Here is a 17,489-nt window from a genome sequence, read left to right as displayed (position 1 = left end):
CTTCAGCATTTCTTGTAAAGAATAGGATTTTAGTTGGGAAGTTTTGTAGGCAGTAGAAAGAGGGAGTAGCCCAGCCTCACCTCCCACAGCACTGTCCCCTGCCTTGGTACTCAAACTGGAATGGTTTGGAATGTTTTCTCTTGTGGCCACGCCTCCGAAAGATCTGCCCCGCCTCCAGTCCCTCTTCACCCTGGTGGCCCCGCCTTTCTAGCCTCAGCCCCGCCCCTCCCGCTCGGCCCCGCCTCCCGCGGTCGGGGGCTGACCTGAGCGGTCGCCCTCCTCCGCGATGGCCGCGCCGGTGACGCGGCAGGTCAGCGGCTGCGCAGGCCGGGTCCCGAACCCGACCGGCTCGGACACAGAGCGCGGGCAGCCGCTAGCGGCCGCCGTAGCGGAACTGCCGGTGCTGGACGCGTCTGGGAGACGGGTGACGTTCGGAGCGCTGTTCCGAGAGCGGCGAGCAGTGGTGGTGTTCGTGAGGGTGAGCACGGGTAGGGCGGGACCAGAAGGGCCTCTCGTTGGCCGCGGCGGGTGCAACACCTCGCCTGGAACCGAGCGCCTGGACCTTCTGGAACCTGGCTGCTACCTTGCTGACGTGCTCTTCTGCATTGTTGTCTTTCAGCATTTCTTGTGTTACGTCTGTAAAGAGTATGTTGAAGATCTGGCCAAAATCCCCAAGAGCTTCCTCCGAGTAAGTTTCCCGAGTGAGCAGCAGTGGTGGGTGCAGTGGGGTGAGCTGTGGGTGGGTGTTATCCCCCTCCCCTCCATCCTCTGGGGCTGCTGGGACCCACGAGGGTCTATTTATGTCCTAATGCGCTCCTTTGCGCCCTCTTGAGAACATACTACCATAATTTTATCTGGTGAACTGCCTGTGTCCTAATGTTGCATAAGAACGCAAAAATCAAAACACAGGCAGCAACTGGTTTTGAACCCTTTAATTTTACAACCCAAATAATTATCCATGATAGGAAAATGTAACGTATATTAGAAGTGCAGTAAGATGCAAGCACCATGTCCCTGTTTTTCTTCAGTCCCAAATGAGCTTTGTAACTGAAGACACTGGGCATTTGTAAAACTAAGATCTATTTTCGGCACACATTTATATATTAGGATGCATGAGGAAAAAATTAAAAACTTCTGCCTGCCCTTCTATTTCTTTTGTTTATAATATGCTGAAGTATCTTTGCATTGTAAACATTTTTAATATTGTTGACATGAGTTACTTAGCATAGAGAAATGTGTCTCACTGTGATATTTTCATATATGTGTACTCTGTTCTTATTTGTGGTCACCCCTTCTTGCTGCTTCCCTCCTCCAGAGCCACATTGGTCATCTTTGTTTTCTTGATATCTCTTTACCCTCTCATTCCCTCATGCCCCTAGACCTTACCCTCTTTCCACTTTCATACTCTACATAAATGTGTGCATATAAATCTAAGCCTAGATTCTGCATGTGAGAGAAAACAATACCATATTTGTCTATTTGTGGCTTGTTTGACTTGGCATAATGTCCATTTCCGCTCATTTCCTGCAGTTCATAATCATTACCTCATTCTTTATGGCTGATTGAATTTCCATGTGTGTGTGTGGGGGGGTGTCGTTGGATTGTTTGTTTTGTTTTTTGGTACATGCAGATACCCATGCTAGTTCTGTATTGTGAATAATGTGGCAATAAATGTGATGTGCATGCACTTACAAAGAACATTTAAAGACTTATTTTATTTATATGAGTACATTGTCACTGTCCTCAGACACAACAGAAGAGAGCATCCTCTCCCATTACAGAAGGTTGTGAGCCACCATGTAGTGTCTAGGAACTGAATTCAGGACCTCTGGAAGAGCAGTCAGTGCTCTTAACCACTGAGCCATCTCTCCAGCCCCCACAAAGAACATTTAAAGTAGATGGCTTTTGGTGAATTTGGAGTAGCACATTACTAGTCACTGTGCCACTGTGCTGGACAGCACATTTCTAAAAGGATCCTCTTTCCTCATGTCTAACTGAAATTGTACCCTTTGAGCAGTTTTCAGTATGTTCCATCCCTTGCTCCCAGCCCGTGGTAGCTGTTCTGTTCTCTACTTCCGTGAGGTATAATGTTTAACTCCATATGTATCATATGTGGAATCATCCAGTATTTGTCTTTCTGCTTCTGCCTTATTTCACTCAGCATAATGGCCTCTATGTTTTACAAATAACAAAAACAAACAAAACCCTCAGCCAGGCTTGCTAGCCCATGCCTTTAGTCCCAGCACTCAGGAGGCAGAGAGAGGCAGGAGTGTCTCTGAGTTCCAGAGCAGCCTGGTCTGCAAAGCAAATCTAGGACCACCAGGGCCCTTATGCAGAGGTACCCTGTTTTGGAAAAACCAAAACCAAAACCAACTTCTTTTTTTACGGTTGAATGCTACTTCGGTGGGGTACTGCACTTTCCTCTATGCATTTGTCCACTGATGGACGCCTGGGCTGCTTCCTTGCTCCAGCTGGTGTTGACAGTGCTACAGTGGACATGGAAGTGTGGGGTTTCTTTGGCATGCTCATTTCAGTTCTTTTAGATGTATAAACCAATAGTAGCAGTTTTGAATCATGTGGCACTTCTCTTTAATTTTCAGAAGGACCCGTGTGCTACTCTTTTCATCAAAGCTGTGCCAGTTTCATTCTTGTCAGCACCATGCAAAGATTCTCTTTGTTCCATGTCCTCACAGATATTTACCTCTTTTTGATTAGTAGCATCTCTCCTAAGGTGAAGAAATATCTCATTTCTATATTCATTTCTCTATATTTTGTGTAGAGATGCTCAGCATTTTGTTTAGAGAGTGTACAAATTTGTGTGCATGGATGTTCAAGTTTGCACATGCATGTGCATGAAGGCCAGAGGTAAACCACAAGTGTTGTTCCTCGGGGGCTATTCATGGCGTCTGTGTAACATCTCTCACTGCTCTGGAGCTTGATGAGTTGAATGGGCTGACTGGGCAGGGAAGAACAGGATCCACCTGTCTCCACCTCTGTCTTTCGGGGTTATACACACATGCAGCCTTTTATCATGGATTCTGGGGCTAGAACTTAGATCCTCATCAAGCACTTTATCCACTGAACCATCTCCCTAGCCCAAGCATGATTTCATACAGCCTCTGGCTATGTATATTTCTGTCTGTTGAGAATTAAGTCTTAGCCCTTTATTGCTAGAGGTCAAATCCAAAGCCTGGTTATACTAGACAGGTCCAGATCCCTACCCCATTTTTTGTCCATTTTTAAAAACTGGATTGTCTTCTTGTTGTATTTGAATTCGTAACATTCATAACATAGATTTCATAAGTCTCCTGACACATGCGTACTTTGCGTAGGTTTTCTTAGTCCAGTCAGTGGGCTGTGTCTTTTCTCTGTTGTTTCCTTTGCTATATAGAATACACAACCTTCCTGGTGTGTTTACTTTCATTACTATGTTTTATTGACTTATGTGTGCGTGTGTGGAGGTCAGACACCTTGCAGGAGTCATATCATGACCCTATTATGTGGGTCTCTGAGATGGAACTCAGGTCATCAGGCACAAGAGCACCTTTACTATTGAGCCAAACCTTTGCCTAGACAGTGTCTCTGCATTTCCTTCTAGTAATTTTATGTTTGATTCTTAGGCCTTGGAAATTCTTACATACAGAACACAAATCATCTGAATTATTCAAATACCATTGTATGCATTTCTTTCTACTCAAGCAATTTTGTTTTCTATTCTCCTCGAAGCCTATAGGTGGCATTAGAACAAAACAAAAGAATTGCTTTAGGGGAAGTTATTAAGACATACTTTCTAGTAACAATATGTACTTGTCCCTCTTTCTCCCAAAGGAAGCAGACATCACCCTCATAGTGATTGGACAGTCATCATACCATCATATTGAGGTAACTATCTAGCAAACTGAGTAGACATATTAAATAGGTTTTGGATACTAAATTACATTTGTTGAGCTTGTTGGTGTAGGCTCGTTGGCACAAAGCTAGATTGTCTTTACTTTTCTCTCATTCATTCTCATGAGAAATTTCAATGATTTTATTCTGTTTTTAGCCTTTCTGCAAACTGACTGGATATTCTCATGAAATCTATGTTGATCCTGAGAGAGAAATTTACAAACGATTGGGAATGAAAAGAGGTGAAGAAGTTTCCTCCTCTGGTAAGACATGCTTCACTTACAGTATGATTCTCTCAGACGCAAGTGTCTTCTCACACTAGGATTTGTAATAGCAAAGCTGTGTTCAATAGTCTTTCTGTTCTTGTGACAAAACAGTTATCCAAGGGGCTGGTGAGTTGGCTTCATGGTCCAGGGCACTTGCTGCTATTGTGGAGAACTTAGGATCAGGTCCCAGCACCTACACAGTGGCTTACAATAACCTGCAACTCCAGTTCTGAAGAATCTGACACCCTCTTCTGGTGTTCAAGGGCTCCTGTACACATGAACACATATACACACATACCTCTATATGATTTTTTTAGATAATAATAATAAATAACTCTTAAAAATAATAATTCTTAGCCAGGTAGTGGTGGTGCATGCCTTTAATCCCAGCCCTTGGGAGGCAGAGGCAGGTGGATTTCTGAGTTCAAGGCTAACCTAGTCTACAGAGTGAGTTCTAGGACAGCCAGGGCTAAACAGAGAAACCCTGTCTCAAAAAAATAAAACAAAATAATAATAATAATTCTTGGCAAAGGGAATTAAAAGTGTTAGCACTAGCCAGGCGGTGGTGGTACACGCCTTTAATCCCAGCACTTGGGAGGCAGACGCAGGCAGATTTCTGAGTTCGAGGCCAGCCTGGTCTATGAAGTGAGCTCCAGAAGAAACCCAAAGACTTTTCTAAGATTTAGGCTTTGAACTGTGAGCTCCCTGTAAAATAAATTATTTTTTAAATTTTACATATTTTCAATATACAATGGTGCAAAATAAATACTTTCATGTGAGAAAAGGAAAGAGAATAGGTATCTTAGGGTTTCTCTTGTGGTGATAAACACCATCATCAAACATAACTTGGTGAGGAAGGGGTTTATTTCGTCTTATACTTCCACATCACAGTCCATCAATGAAGGACGTCGGGGCATGAACTCAAGGCAAGGGACCTGGAGGCAGGAAGTGAAGCAAGAGCCATAGAGGAACACTGCTAAACTGGCTTGTCCCCATAGCTTGGTCAGCCTGCTTTCCTGTACAGCCTAGGACCACTCTCCCACCCACAATGAAATGGACTTTGCCACACCAATCATCTAATAAGAAAATGCCCCACAGGCTTGCCTACAGCCCAGTCTTTTTTTTTTTTTTTTTTTTTTTTTTTTCTGAGACAGGGTTTCTCTGTGTAGCCCTGGCTGTCCTGGAACTCACTCTGTAGACCAGGCTGGTCTCGAACTCAGAAATCCGCCTGTCTCTGCCTCCCAAGTGCTAGGATTAAAGGCATGGGTCACCACCGCCCAGCTTGCCTACAGCCCAGTCTTATTGAAGGCATTTTCTCAGTCGAGATTCCTTCTTCTCAGATATGTTTAAGTTTGTGTCACATTAATACAAACTAACCAGGACAGCAAGGAAAGACCAAAATACAGCAGAACTAATCCCAAAAGCTAAGCTTCGTGTCCCTCACCTGGAACTCTTGGTGGAATCCTCTGTTCCAATAAGCTTAGGCAGCCCTCCCATCCATTTCTGCTGTCTGTAGCACATGTTGCCTTTCTGCTAAGCTGGCTCCACTCCATGTGGGAGGCTTTCTTTAGCAGATGTCCCTCAGTCCTGGCATCTTTAGTATCTTGGAATCCCCATTCCAACATCGTAAGCTTTACCTTCACAACTCTATGTGATGGCCTCTCAAGCTACTTGCAGGGAATGTGACACTGCTACATATTGCCTGGCCCCAGTGGCTCTGTGGGACATTGGTGCAAGCTGTCATGGCCCCATAACTTCTGCATTTCTCGTGTTTACAATCCCCATAGTCAGTGCTGCCCAGTTCTGCCAGTTCAAGTTGCAGCCTGACTCCCTTCTACAGTCGTGATAATGACCTGAGTCTCAGTGGTTGAACCTGGGTCCCTAAGCAGTTCTGTTAGGACAGAGAACCCCTCAGTAGCACTGTCAGCTTAGGCTCTTCTTCAGATGGATTTATATTTTCTTAAGCCCGAGGTCCTAGTCTTGGGATCCTGTCCTCCAAGTAGCTTTCTTCTTGTCTGTGATGAGCCTGAGGTTCTATTTAGTGACCCCAGTCTCCTTAACAATCACAGTGTCCTTCTCTGTACAGGCTTTGTCTGTAGAATTTGCGCACATCCTCTTCTTTGCTATATCATATCTCTGCTCTCCCTCTCTGACTGCACAGCTGATGGGGAATAGTGAACAGTAACCATGTGTAGCCAGCACTAAGGTTACATGTCATGAAACCTTCTGTCTGGCTACTGCCAGACAACCTAGTCCGTTACCTTGGAGTTCAGCCTTGCTCTTCTTTTTTTTTTTAACCAAGGAGGTGGGCATAGTGTAGCCAGGTTCTTTGTCAGAATGTGACACTAATGGTCTGTAGCCCTGTTCCCGCTTAAGTCCTGTTCTCCTTGATGCCTCACGAGCCAGGCTTCCACAGTCTGTGTTTCTCCTAGTGTTCTGGTCTTCTGTTTAGCTCCGATTCTTTAGGAAGTTCCTTAAAACACAGCAAATAATGTGGAGGTGGGGGTGTGGCATTGGATGAATCAGAGGAGCCAGGAGAAAAGGGTTCTCTTCAGTCCTTTTTTTTTTTTTAATTTTATTTTTATTATTATATGTAAGTACACTATAGCTGTCTTTAGACGCACCAGAAGAGGGCATCAGATCTCATTGCGGGTGGTTGTGAGCCACCATGTGGTTGCTGGGATTTGAACTCAGGACCTTCAGAAGAGGAGTCAGTGCTCTTACCCACTGAGCTATCTCACCAGCCCTAGTCCTGTTTTTTGTGGAAACAAAAACAATTTCCACAAAGACCTCTAGTATTCATTTTTGTATTTAAGGAAAAGGTTCTAGAAGATATTACAGTATTTATACTCAAAGTTGAAGTGAGAAAATTGGCATTTTGAGAGGAACAGAGAAGCCTTACATACGCTAGGCAAGCTGTCTACCACCAAGTGGCACCCTAACCAACCTTTATACTTATACTTTTCATGAGGGCATCTTACTTCCATGATTAATATAAAAATATGATGAGTTGACATGCTTTTGTGGCTCAACACCATGTCACTGGATATTAAACCCAGCTACCCAATAACAGTTCAAGCAGCCAGAGACACTTCTCTCCCAGGACTGTAATGATCCCTCGCCGCTTACTGTATGCCCACTGCACCATGTAGGTAGAGAGCTCCGCCCACTGCACCATGTAGGTAGAGAGCTCCGCCCACTGCACCATGTAGGTAGAGAGTTCCGTGTTAGTCAACGTCGTGTTGTCCACATTCCCTATTCTTGCTATAACTTCAGTGTGCTTAGTAGACCTTAGCAATCATTAACTATATTTTTATGTATTTTGAGATTGGATCTCACTGCGTAGTTCCAGGCTAGCTTTGAACTTGTGGTCCCACCATATCTGCCTCCTGAGGGCAGGGATGACTGGGCTTACAGCACTATGCCCAGCTGAGTTGACCTGTTTGTCTTTTGTGGACCGGAGTTGGTTTCCAAATACTAGCTATGAGAACTCTATTGCAGAGCTTTCTAGGGACCCACCTGAGGTTTAGTAATAAAGATGGGGAGACACCTGTATAGTACAAGGCAGCCTCTCAGGTAGCCTCTAACTTGTGCCTCAATCTTCTGCCTGTCCTGCCCAGCTCTCACTAGCCTCCAGCTCTTTATTTAACAAAAGACATTAGCATAGTGGGAGAGGTTCCAGGACTTACTCTTACTGAGCCAAACAGTAGCAGGACTATGAAGAGTCCATATCTTAGTGTTGCTAGGTAGAGGACAACACGACCATCCATGAGTTTCCCCATGGCAGCTTGCTTTTTCCTCTTTGGGGGCCGGTGAGGTGGTGACAAACATTTGCATTATAGAAAGCAGGTAATGGTCCAGAGAGTTGACAGTATCTTTGAAAATACATGGCCACATCTACATAACCATCTGATCTAATTTGTGTGGGTGTAGGTCATCCCAACAGAACTCCAGTCAGTCACTCTCGACAGTTCCTGTCTGTGATGCCCACAGTGTAGGTGCTTCTTGAAGGACGGTGATAAAGAACACCCTTTGCCTTCCAGAGATTCCAGTGCAGCTCAGCAGACTGTGATGCAGGGGAGGCGGAAGGGACAGGTGCCTGTTTTGGGGTGTGGGAGAGAAGGATCTAAAGGCAATTGACTTTGGAGATGAAATCCCAGCTCACCATGAAAGTTACTGGTGGTATGAGGGTGGGAAAGGGGCACTCTAGACAAAGGCTTTGGGAAATGCCACTCACTGGAAGCCAGGCAGGAGCCTGCCTCTAGCTGAGCAGGTGTGAGTCATTGGATAGGCTGGGCTCATTCATACTTAATTCAGGTCAACTCGGAGTTTGGCTTTATCCTTGGGGAATCCTCAGGTGTTTTGTAGCAGCTAAGTGAAGGAGTTGTGGAGACGGAATCAGACCTGGGCAAGCTGAAGTCAGTGATGGTGACAAAGATGTTGTCAGCCAAGGAATGCTCTCTGAGATGAGGCTGGGAGGTGCTTGTGAAGAGGACGAGCCATGGTCTTTTTATTGTTTTTATGTGTGTGAGCCTCTTGCCTGTAGATATCCTCTTGCTCCCTGGTGCTGGGATTAAAGGCATGCACCACCACCCACCCAGCAACATTTGATAAAGTAGTTTTTAAAGATTTATTTTTATTTTATGTGTATGAATATTTTGCCTGTATGTACCTGTGGGTCAATGGACCATGCCGCCAGACAGAAGAACTGGTAAGGTAGTAACAAAAGTTCACAACCCCAACTCTTGAGAATGGTGGGTGTTCACTAGCTCCTGACCAGATTCCTGTCCTGGAGCAGATGACCACGCCACCTTACTAAGAGGACCATGACAACTGGTCACATAGCATAGAAACCCAGAGTTCTCCATGCTAGTGAGGTATCTAGATGGGCCCCAAGGGCTAATAATAATAGTAACAACAACAACAGCAACAAGCTTCCCAGGCATCCTTCCTGCAAAAGGTATTTAATCTTTGTTCACCCTGAGTAAATCTTATGCATCTTTTCCACCATGAATAGAGTTTGGACAAGTAAGGACTGTCTCTCTCATCAAGGAGTGCCTAAGTATCCTGTAGAAGGCCTCTCCCCACTGCTGCCCCCCATCCCCAGCTCATCTCAGCCCTCCCTACTCTCCCCTACCCACTTCGTCCCCCTGTCCTTGTTTTCAACTCTTAGAGGTTCCCAGTGGTGTCTGGGTCCCAGGAATTTGAGAACCACAGCCCCAGCCCCCCCACTGTTTCTCACTCAGAGAAACAGAGCTGGAACCCCTATCTTAGGCTGTCTTTCCCCTCCCCTAAGCAGCTTGCTGGCACCACAGTAGTGAAGTGAAATTCAGAACCACATGTGCCATGTGCAGTGTCCATGAGGGAGCTGGAGTTTCATACTGTTGTGAACTACTTGGGGTCCTGAGAATTAAGCTAGCTCCCCAGCTTCATAACATTTTTTCTTTTTTGTTTTTTGATTTTTGGGGTTTTTTGTTTGTTTGGTTGGTTGGTTTTTTTTTTTTTTTTTTTTTTTTCCCCGAGACATGGTTTCTCTGTATTGCCCTGGCTGTCCTGGAACTCACTCTGTAGACCAGGCTGGCCTCAAACTCAGAAATCCACCTGCCTCTGTCTCCCAAGTGCTGGGATTAAAGGCATGTACCACCACGGTCGACTCATAAAATATTTTTTAAAGGTTCCTCCTCGTAAGGCAAGCATAACTCTGAGAGTCATTCTTAGGATACTCACTTAAAACTTAAACCCTTGGCTGTTCTTCTAAGGGACATGGTGTCTCTGTTTATAATCTGGTTCTGGGAACCTGATGGTTGTCTTGTGAGCACAGTATGCACGTGGTGCACAGATGTATATGCAGACAGAATCCCCATACAAGGAAAATAGAATTAGACATTTTAAAAATTTGGGGCTGGAGATATGGCTCATCAGTTGGAAATACTGACTCCTATTCAAGAGGACCAAGGTTCAAATCCCAGCACCTATATGGTAGCTTTCTTAGTCATGGTTTCTATTCCTGCACAAAAATCATGACCAAGAAACAAGTTGGGGAGGAAAGGGTTTATTCAGCTTACTTCCATTTTGCTGTTCATCACCAGAGGAAGTCAGGACTGGAACTCAAGCAGGTCAGGAAGCAGAAGCAGGAGCTGATGCAGAGGCCAGAGGCCATGGAGGGATGTTTCTTTCTTTCTTTCTTTTTTTTTTTTAAAGATTTATTTATTTTATGTATATGAGTACACACTGTAGCTGTATAGCTAGTTGTGAGCCTTCATCTGGTTGTTGGGAATTGGCTTTTTAGGACCTCTGCTTGTTCCAGTAGACCCTGCTGGCTCCAGCCCAAAGATTTATTTATTATTATATAATAAGAACACTTGTAGCTGTCTTCAGAGGCACCAGAAGAGGTCATCAGATCTCATCAGTGCTCTTACTCTGCTGAGCCATCTCACCAACTTGGAAGGATGTTACTTACTGGCTTGCTCAGCCTGCTCTCTTATAGAACCCAAGACTTCCAACCCAGGGATGGCACCACCCACAAGGGGCCTTCCCCTCTTGATCACTAATTGAGAAAATGCCTTATGGTTGGATCTCACAGAAGCACTTCCTCAACTGAAGCTCCCTTCTCTGTGATAACTCCAGCCTGTGTCAAGTTGACACACAAAACCAGCCAGTGCAATTGACACCTTGTCAACTTGACACACAAACACATCTCTTTTAAGTCTCAACCTTTACTTTCTTATTCATCCCCCAAATCTAAATAGCTCCAAAAGTCCCATAGTCTTAGCAAATTCTTACATATTAAAATTTCAATCCCTTTAAAATATCCAATCTCGGGCTGGTGAGATGGCTCAGCGGGTAAGAGCACCAATTGCTCTTCTGAAGGTCATGAGTTCGAATCCCAGCAACCTCATGGTGGCTCACAACCACCTGTAATGAGATCTGATGCCCTCTCTGCTGCATCTGAAGACAGCTACAGTGTACTTATAATAGATACATAATAAATAAATCTTAAAAAAAAATCCAATCTCTTTTAAAATCCAAAGTCTTTTTACAATTAAAAGTCTTTTAACTGTGGGCTCCACTAAAATACTTTCTTCCTTCAACAAGGAAAAATATCAGGACATAGTCACAATCAAAAGCAAAATCAAACTCCAACCTTCCAATGTCTGGGATCCACTCATGACCTTCTGGGCTCTTCCAAGGGCTTGGGTCACTTCTCTAGCCCTACCCTTTGTAGCACACACCTTTTCTTCTAGGCTCCAGCTGCCTGTACTCCACTGCTGAAGCTGTTTTTGGTGGTCGTCTCATGGTACTGGCATCTCCAAAACACTGCAACTAGGCTTCACCAATAGCCTCTCATAGGCTCTCTTCATGGTGCCAAGCCTCAACTCCTTTGCATGACCCCTTCAATCCTTGAGCCATCAATCGCAACTGAGGCTGCACCTTCACCAATGGCTTTCCATGGCCTCTTACTGTGCCGAGCCTCAGCTGCTTTTCATGACCCCTTCATATCTTCAAAACCAGTACCAGCTGGGTGACTCTTACACATTACCAAGTGCTGCTGCAGCACAAGGTACAACCTTCGCTATCTCTGGAACACAGCCTCTTTGTGCTTTCAGAAAACACTTCCCAGAAGATGTCACCTTAGTGTTGCTGGTCTCTTCTTAATCACCGCTAATTTCTTAGCTCCAGCTAACCAGTATCAATAGTCCCAGTAATGCAAAGTTTTCGCTTTAGTAGTTCTGGTATCTTGTTAATCACAGCTGATACTTCAGCCCCAGCTAACCAGAACTACAGAATCTTCACAATCAAAGCATGTCCCTTCCCTCTGAAATTTCACAGATTGAGTTCCAGTCCTGACTTCCTTTTGTTGTTGTTGTTGTTGTTGTTGTTGTTGTTGTTGTTGTTGTTTTGGTGGGTTTTTTTGTTGCTTTTTGTTTTGGTTTTTGTTTTTTGGTTTTGTTTTTTGGTTTTTTTGAGACAGGGTTTCTCTGTATAGCCCTGGCTGTCCTGGAACTCACTCTGTAGACCAGGGTGGCCTCGAACTCAGAAATCCACCTGCCTCTACCTCCCAGGTGCTGGGATCAAAGGCGTGCGCCACCACTGTCCAGCAAGCAAATTCATTGTATCCTATTGTAAGTGGTCTTATGGGAGTCCCCCTTTATAGCCAGTCACAGTCTTCTGCTGTGCAGATGTACACTCATCTACATAAAATATAAATAAATATTTGTTAAAATGAAACAACCCAGGCTTGTGGTTAGTGTCTTCATTAAGTAGGGCCCCCATCTTGAGACTTAGCCTCCCGCCTGCCTGACCTCTGACCTGACATTATCTTCTGGGAGATTATGTCACCATTGAGACTCTGCTTAGTTGGTGTCTTAGTCAGGGTTTCTATTCCTGCACAAACATCATGGCCAAGAAGCAAATTGGGGAGGAAGGGGTTTATTCTCCTTACTTCCACATTGCTGTTGATCACCAGAGGAAGTCAGGACTGGAACTCAAGCAGGTCAGGAAGCAGGAGCTGATGCAGAGGCCATGGAGAGATGTTTCTTACTGGCTTGCTTCCCCTGGCTTGTTCAGCCTGCTCTCTTATAGAACCCAAGACTTCCAGCCCAGGGATGGCACCACCCACAAGGGGCCCTACCCCCTTGATCATTAATTGAGAAAATGCCCCACAGCTGGGTCTCATGGAGGCACTTCCCCAACTGAAGCTCCCTTCTCTGTGATAACTCCAGCCTGTGTCAAGTTGGTACACAAAACCAGCCAGTACAGTTGGCATGTGGAGAAACTTGCCCAGGTAGCTAGAGTCAAACTGATCCGAGTCAGAAGGATGCAGTAGGGGAAGGTAAGTTTGAGCCTGAGTGTTTTCCTCTACAGTTATCAGTTTAAAGCTTAAAGTCTGACATAACAAGGCAAGAATAAGAGATAAAATAATTCTAAAATGAGTAGATACTGGGTTTCTCAGCTCAAAAGGAGTAGGAACGTTAGTCACAGAGCAGAAGTGTCAGTCATTGTGAAAACAGTAGAAAATGACAGGCATCAAGCCGTGCTTGTGAGGCCCAGGCCCTGCCCTCCTATGGCTCTGCCATTTCCAATCCAAGCTTTCCAAGAACTTGGAGGAAGGTTTTGGGAGCTTGGCCAGGAAGCAACCACTTCACTCACTGGCTAGAACATCTCTCCAAGGCTAATGTGAGGAAAACTGGAAGGAGCAACCTAGTCATGGGCCCAGGCCCAGCGTGAGCATGCAGAAGAAAAGGTGTTGACCCTCATTAACAGCTTCTTCAGCAGAATATGCCCTGGAGAGGAGCATGAAGTGAGAAACCAGCTGGTATACAAGGGAAATTAAGATAGAAGAGGTACAAATCTGAGAAATGGATCACTGATGTCCTCTCTGGCATATGGACCGGGTTTGTTGCTACTAATTTCCTTTAAGACAATGTCCTCAGAAGGGACATTACCCCCCTCCCAGCATGTTTGTCCTGAAGACATTTTTGGTTGTCTAACTCGGTGACCAGTGTTACTGGCATTTAGCTGGTATAGAAGGCAAGAATGTTGCCAAATACCTTAGTGTGCAATAGAAAAAGACTGTCTGAGCCAGTGTCACTGACAAGTTAGCCATTGTTTCTTTCTTTCTTTCTTTCTTTCTTTCTTTCTTTCTTTCTTTCTTTCTTCCTTTCTTTTTTTTGGTTTATTTTTATTTTTATTTTTATTTTTATTTTTATTTTTTTTGTAGACTAGGCTGGCCTCAGAAATCCGGCCTGCCTCTGCCTCCCCAGTGCTGGGATCAAAGGCGGGTACCAGCCGCCATTGTTTCAAAGAAGAAAAAAGATAAGTGGAAAGTTTAGGACTGTGATTTCCACTGAAGAGTAAGGAGAGGAGGATGGGGAACAATAGAGAATGTTTGTGGTGCTGGAGAGATGATGGCTCCGCCATTGAGACTTCACCGTGTTCTTGCAAAGGACCCAAGTTCACTTGCCACAATGCTCATCCTTGAGTGACTCACAACTGCCTGTAACTCCATCTCCAGGGGATTCAGTGCTCTCTTCTGGCCTCCACTGGGCACAGCATTAGCATGCAGAACCATACACAAATACAGACATAAACACATAATTTAAATATTTTTTAAAGAATGTTTTGCGGGGCGTGGTGGCACACGCCTTTGATCCCAGCACTTGGGAGGCAGAGGCAGGTGAATTTCTGAGTTCGAGGCCAGCCTGGTCTACAGAGTGAGTCCAGGACAGCCAGGGCCATACAGAGAAACCCTGTCTTGAAAAAAAACAAAATAAATAAATTAATTAATTAATTTAAAAGGGGTTGGAGAGATGGCTCAGTGGTTAAGAGCACTGACTGCTCTTCCAAAGGTCCTGAGTTCAAATCCCAGCAACCACATGGTGGCTCATAACCATGAGATGGGATCTGACGCCCTCTTCTGGAGTGTCTGAAGACAACTCCATACTTACAAATATTAATAAGTACTTACATATATTAATAAATAAATAAATAAATAATAAAAAATAATAATAAATTTAAAAAATGTTTTATACAAGAACTGGCATCATACCTTATTGGAATATAAAATGATAACACCTAAAGACAGTTTTCAATATTTCAGGACAGAGCCCCCACATAAAATCCAACCTGCTCTCGGGAAGCCTTCAGAGCCTGTGGCGGGCAGTCACTGGCCCACTTTTTGATTTCCAAGGAGACCCAGCTCAGCAAGGAGGAACCTTCATTTTAGGTCCAGGTGAGCATCAAGGGCAGGTTACGTTCCAGTGCCCTCTACAAATCTAAGAGCCACCTGTCTTGCATCTTAGAACACTGTGAAAATGGAAGTCTTGGGATAATGAGGTGGCATGCTTTGGTAAGGGGCATCTCTCATCTTCAGAGGCTTCTGTGTATGTTTGGCTTTGGTGACGATCCCCATCACTCCTGAGTAAGGGCAGGGATTTGAGATACAGAAGATAAGCTCTGAGTTGCTGATTGATACATGACTATTCTGGTCTTTAAAAAGTACAAGGATTAAAGAGATGGCTCAATGTTTACAAGCACTGGCTGCTGCTGCAGGGGACCTACCTTTAGTTCCCACACCTATATCAGGTGACTCACAACCACTTGTAACTTTTGCTCCTGGGGATCTGACTGCCTCTTCTGGCCTCCTTGGGCACCTATACTCACGTGTACAAACCTCCCCCCTCACACACACAAACACACATAAATAAAATACACATAATTAAAAATAAAGTAAATCTTAAAAGAATTCAATGTTCACTTTGATAACACATATTCTAAAATTGGAACACTACAAAGATTAACATGGTCCCTGCACAAATGATGGCATACAAATTCACAAAGTATTCCATATTTTTCTTTGGGCGTGCACAGAAATCTGGAAGTTTCCCATGAAGAAGATGGGGGATCCATATGTACATAGCAACACCAGTCTCAACAAAGCCATCTGGCCCAAAGGGATGGGAATGCACCAGAGCAGATCCCTGTACATTTGTCCAGAAAACATAGCGAGGGTGAGGATTCACCAACAAGCTCTGCATGTTGATAACAAGTGTCTCTGTTACCACATTCAAATATCTTCACACAGAAAAACAAACAGACAAAAAAGCCGGGCAATGGTGACAGCTCTCACCTTTAATTCCCCATACTTGGGAGGCAGAGGCAGATGGATCTCTGAGTTTGAGGCCTGCCAGGACTACAGCAAAAACTGAAAAGTGAAAATAGTAATACTAATACTAATACGAAGGAGAAGGAGAACTAGTAAATAAATCTGCAGACAGCGTAGATGAGAATATGGGATTAAGTTACAGAAGGTCAGCGGGGCCAGCTTCCAGCTTCCCAGGGGAGGACACTTGCTGTTCACGCTTGGAGAGCTTGACTCCCTTTTGTAAATGAAAGAATCTTTAATTTTACTAACCAAACCAGGAGAACCACACAGTTCAAGCCAGTGCCAGTGTGTTCCCCTTCCGAAGTGAGACCTGTCGAATGCCACAGACGTCAACAACTTTATTGACTATGTCTGGGCCAGAGATGTCTCGAGCTCCATCCTGGTCAGTAGAAAGCTAGCTGTCTCCACATTCAAGTTCTGCATAGGCAGATCTTTCCTCATTCTGAAGCCTCTTTAAAGTCTTACCTGCCCAGAATTACTAAATTAGCAGTTCTGTGAGTCCCAGACTGCTGGAAGGAGGGGTCTAACTGAGGGGTTTGGCTCTTTTTTTTGATTTTGTTTGTTTTTTGTTTTCGAGACAGGGTTTCTCTGCATAGCCCTGGCTGTTCTGGAACTCACTCCATAGACCAGGCTGACCTCGAACTCAGAAATCCACCTGCCCTTGCCTCCCAAGTGCTGGGATTAAAGGTGTGCAGGACCACCACTCAGAGGGTTTTGGTTATTTGCATCAGGCACAACTTATAGCCATCTCTCACAAATTTAGATCAGTTTAATTTAAAAGAAGCCCTTTGGGGCTGGAGTTGTAGCTCAGTGGCAGGTACTTGCTTCCTGGGCTCAGTACCAATAATTAAGTGAATAAATGAGCCCATTTTCTGAGTCCTATACATTTACGCAAATGCCACTGAACTACTTAGAAGCTTGGTTTTGGTGCTGGGGATTAAGGCCACTAGGGCGTGGCTGTGTGGACACACCACTGGGGCGTGGCTGTGTGGACACACCACTGGGGCGTGGCTGTGTGGACACACCACTAGGGCATGGCTGTGTAGACACACCACTGGGGCGTGGCTGTGTAGACACACCACACTCTGTTTAGAGTTCCTTCCCTTCCCTTCTTTTCTTATTTATTTATTTATTTATTTCTCTCTAAGTATCCCTGGCTGTTCTAGAACTCTGTATGTACACCAGATTGGCCTTGAACTCACAGAGCTTTACCTGCCTCTGCCTTTTTGAAATAGATTTTGTTTTGCTTTGTTTTGCAACAAGTTCTTACTGTGCAGTCCTAGTTGGTGAGGAACTGGCTCTGCAAAGTGGACTGGCCTCAGACTCACAGATTTGCCTGTCTTTGCCTCCTGAATACTGCCATCAGTCATTCTGCATGTCTCTGTTTATTCGGTATGTATATGGGTGAGCACACATGCATAGGGGCAGGATGTGTGTGCCTTAGTACCTAGGAATGTCAGAGAACAACTTGCAGGAGTTTGTTCTCTCCTTCCATGATGTGGGTCCTAGGGTTGTCAGGCTTGGTGGCAAACACCTTTGCCCTCTGAGCCATCTCATCAGCCCAATTCCTTCCATTCTCTGTGGTGCTGGCATTTTGCTGGGGCCTTTTGCACATGCAGGTGTATCTATCAGTGAGCTACACCCCATCTTCCAGAGGTTTTCTTTTTTTC

The 17,489-nt window shown here is 44.7% G+C and overlaps 1 protein-coding gene and 1 non-coding gene across 4 annotated transcripts in view; both read left to right on the top strand.

Moving 5' to 3' along the window:
* The first annotated feature begins 231 nt into the window (after positions 1 to 231).
* Positions 232 to 17,489, top strand: part of Prxl2c (peroxiredoxin like 2C) — a 21,202-nt gene continuing 3,944 nt past the window's right edge. Inside the window, exons 1-5 of one of the 3 annotated variants that reach the window (XM_031359131.1) lie at positions 232 to 478; positions 620 to 688; positions 3,829 to 3,882; positions 4,046 to 4,151; positions 14,755 to 14,886. In XM_031359131.1, coding sequence (XP_031214991.1) covers positions 287 to 478; positions 620 to 688; positions 3,829 to 3,882; positions 4,046 to 4,151; positions 14,755 to 14,886 — 553 coding nt within the window. In that variant the 5' untranslated portion in view covers positions 232 to 286. Of the gene's footprint in view, positions 479 to 619; positions 689 to 3,828; positions 3,883 to 4,045; positions 4,152 to 11,398; positions 11,511 to 14,754; positions 14,887 to 17,489 lie in introns of those variants that run through there. The other 2 variants (XM_031359133.1, XM_031359132.1) reach the window with 2 other exon arrangements.
* Positions 15,404 to 15,508, top strand: LOC116082857. The gene has a single exon (XR_004115482.1). It is a non-coding gene; the product is annotated as a U6 spliceosomal RNA (small nuclear RNA).

This window comes from Mastomys coucha, unplaced genomic scaffold (assembly GCF_008632895.1).
Source record: "Mastomys coucha isolate ucsf_1 unplaced genomic scaffold, UCSF_Mcou_1 pScaffold7, whole genome shotgun sequence".
NCBI classification, from domain to species: domain Eukaryota; kingdom Metazoa; phylum Chordata; class Mammalia; order Rodentia; family Muridae; genus Mastomys; species Mastomys coucha.
The sequence above is the reverse complement of the archived record's forward strand: the minus strand, read 5'-3'. Positions and strand labels throughout refer to the sequence as shown.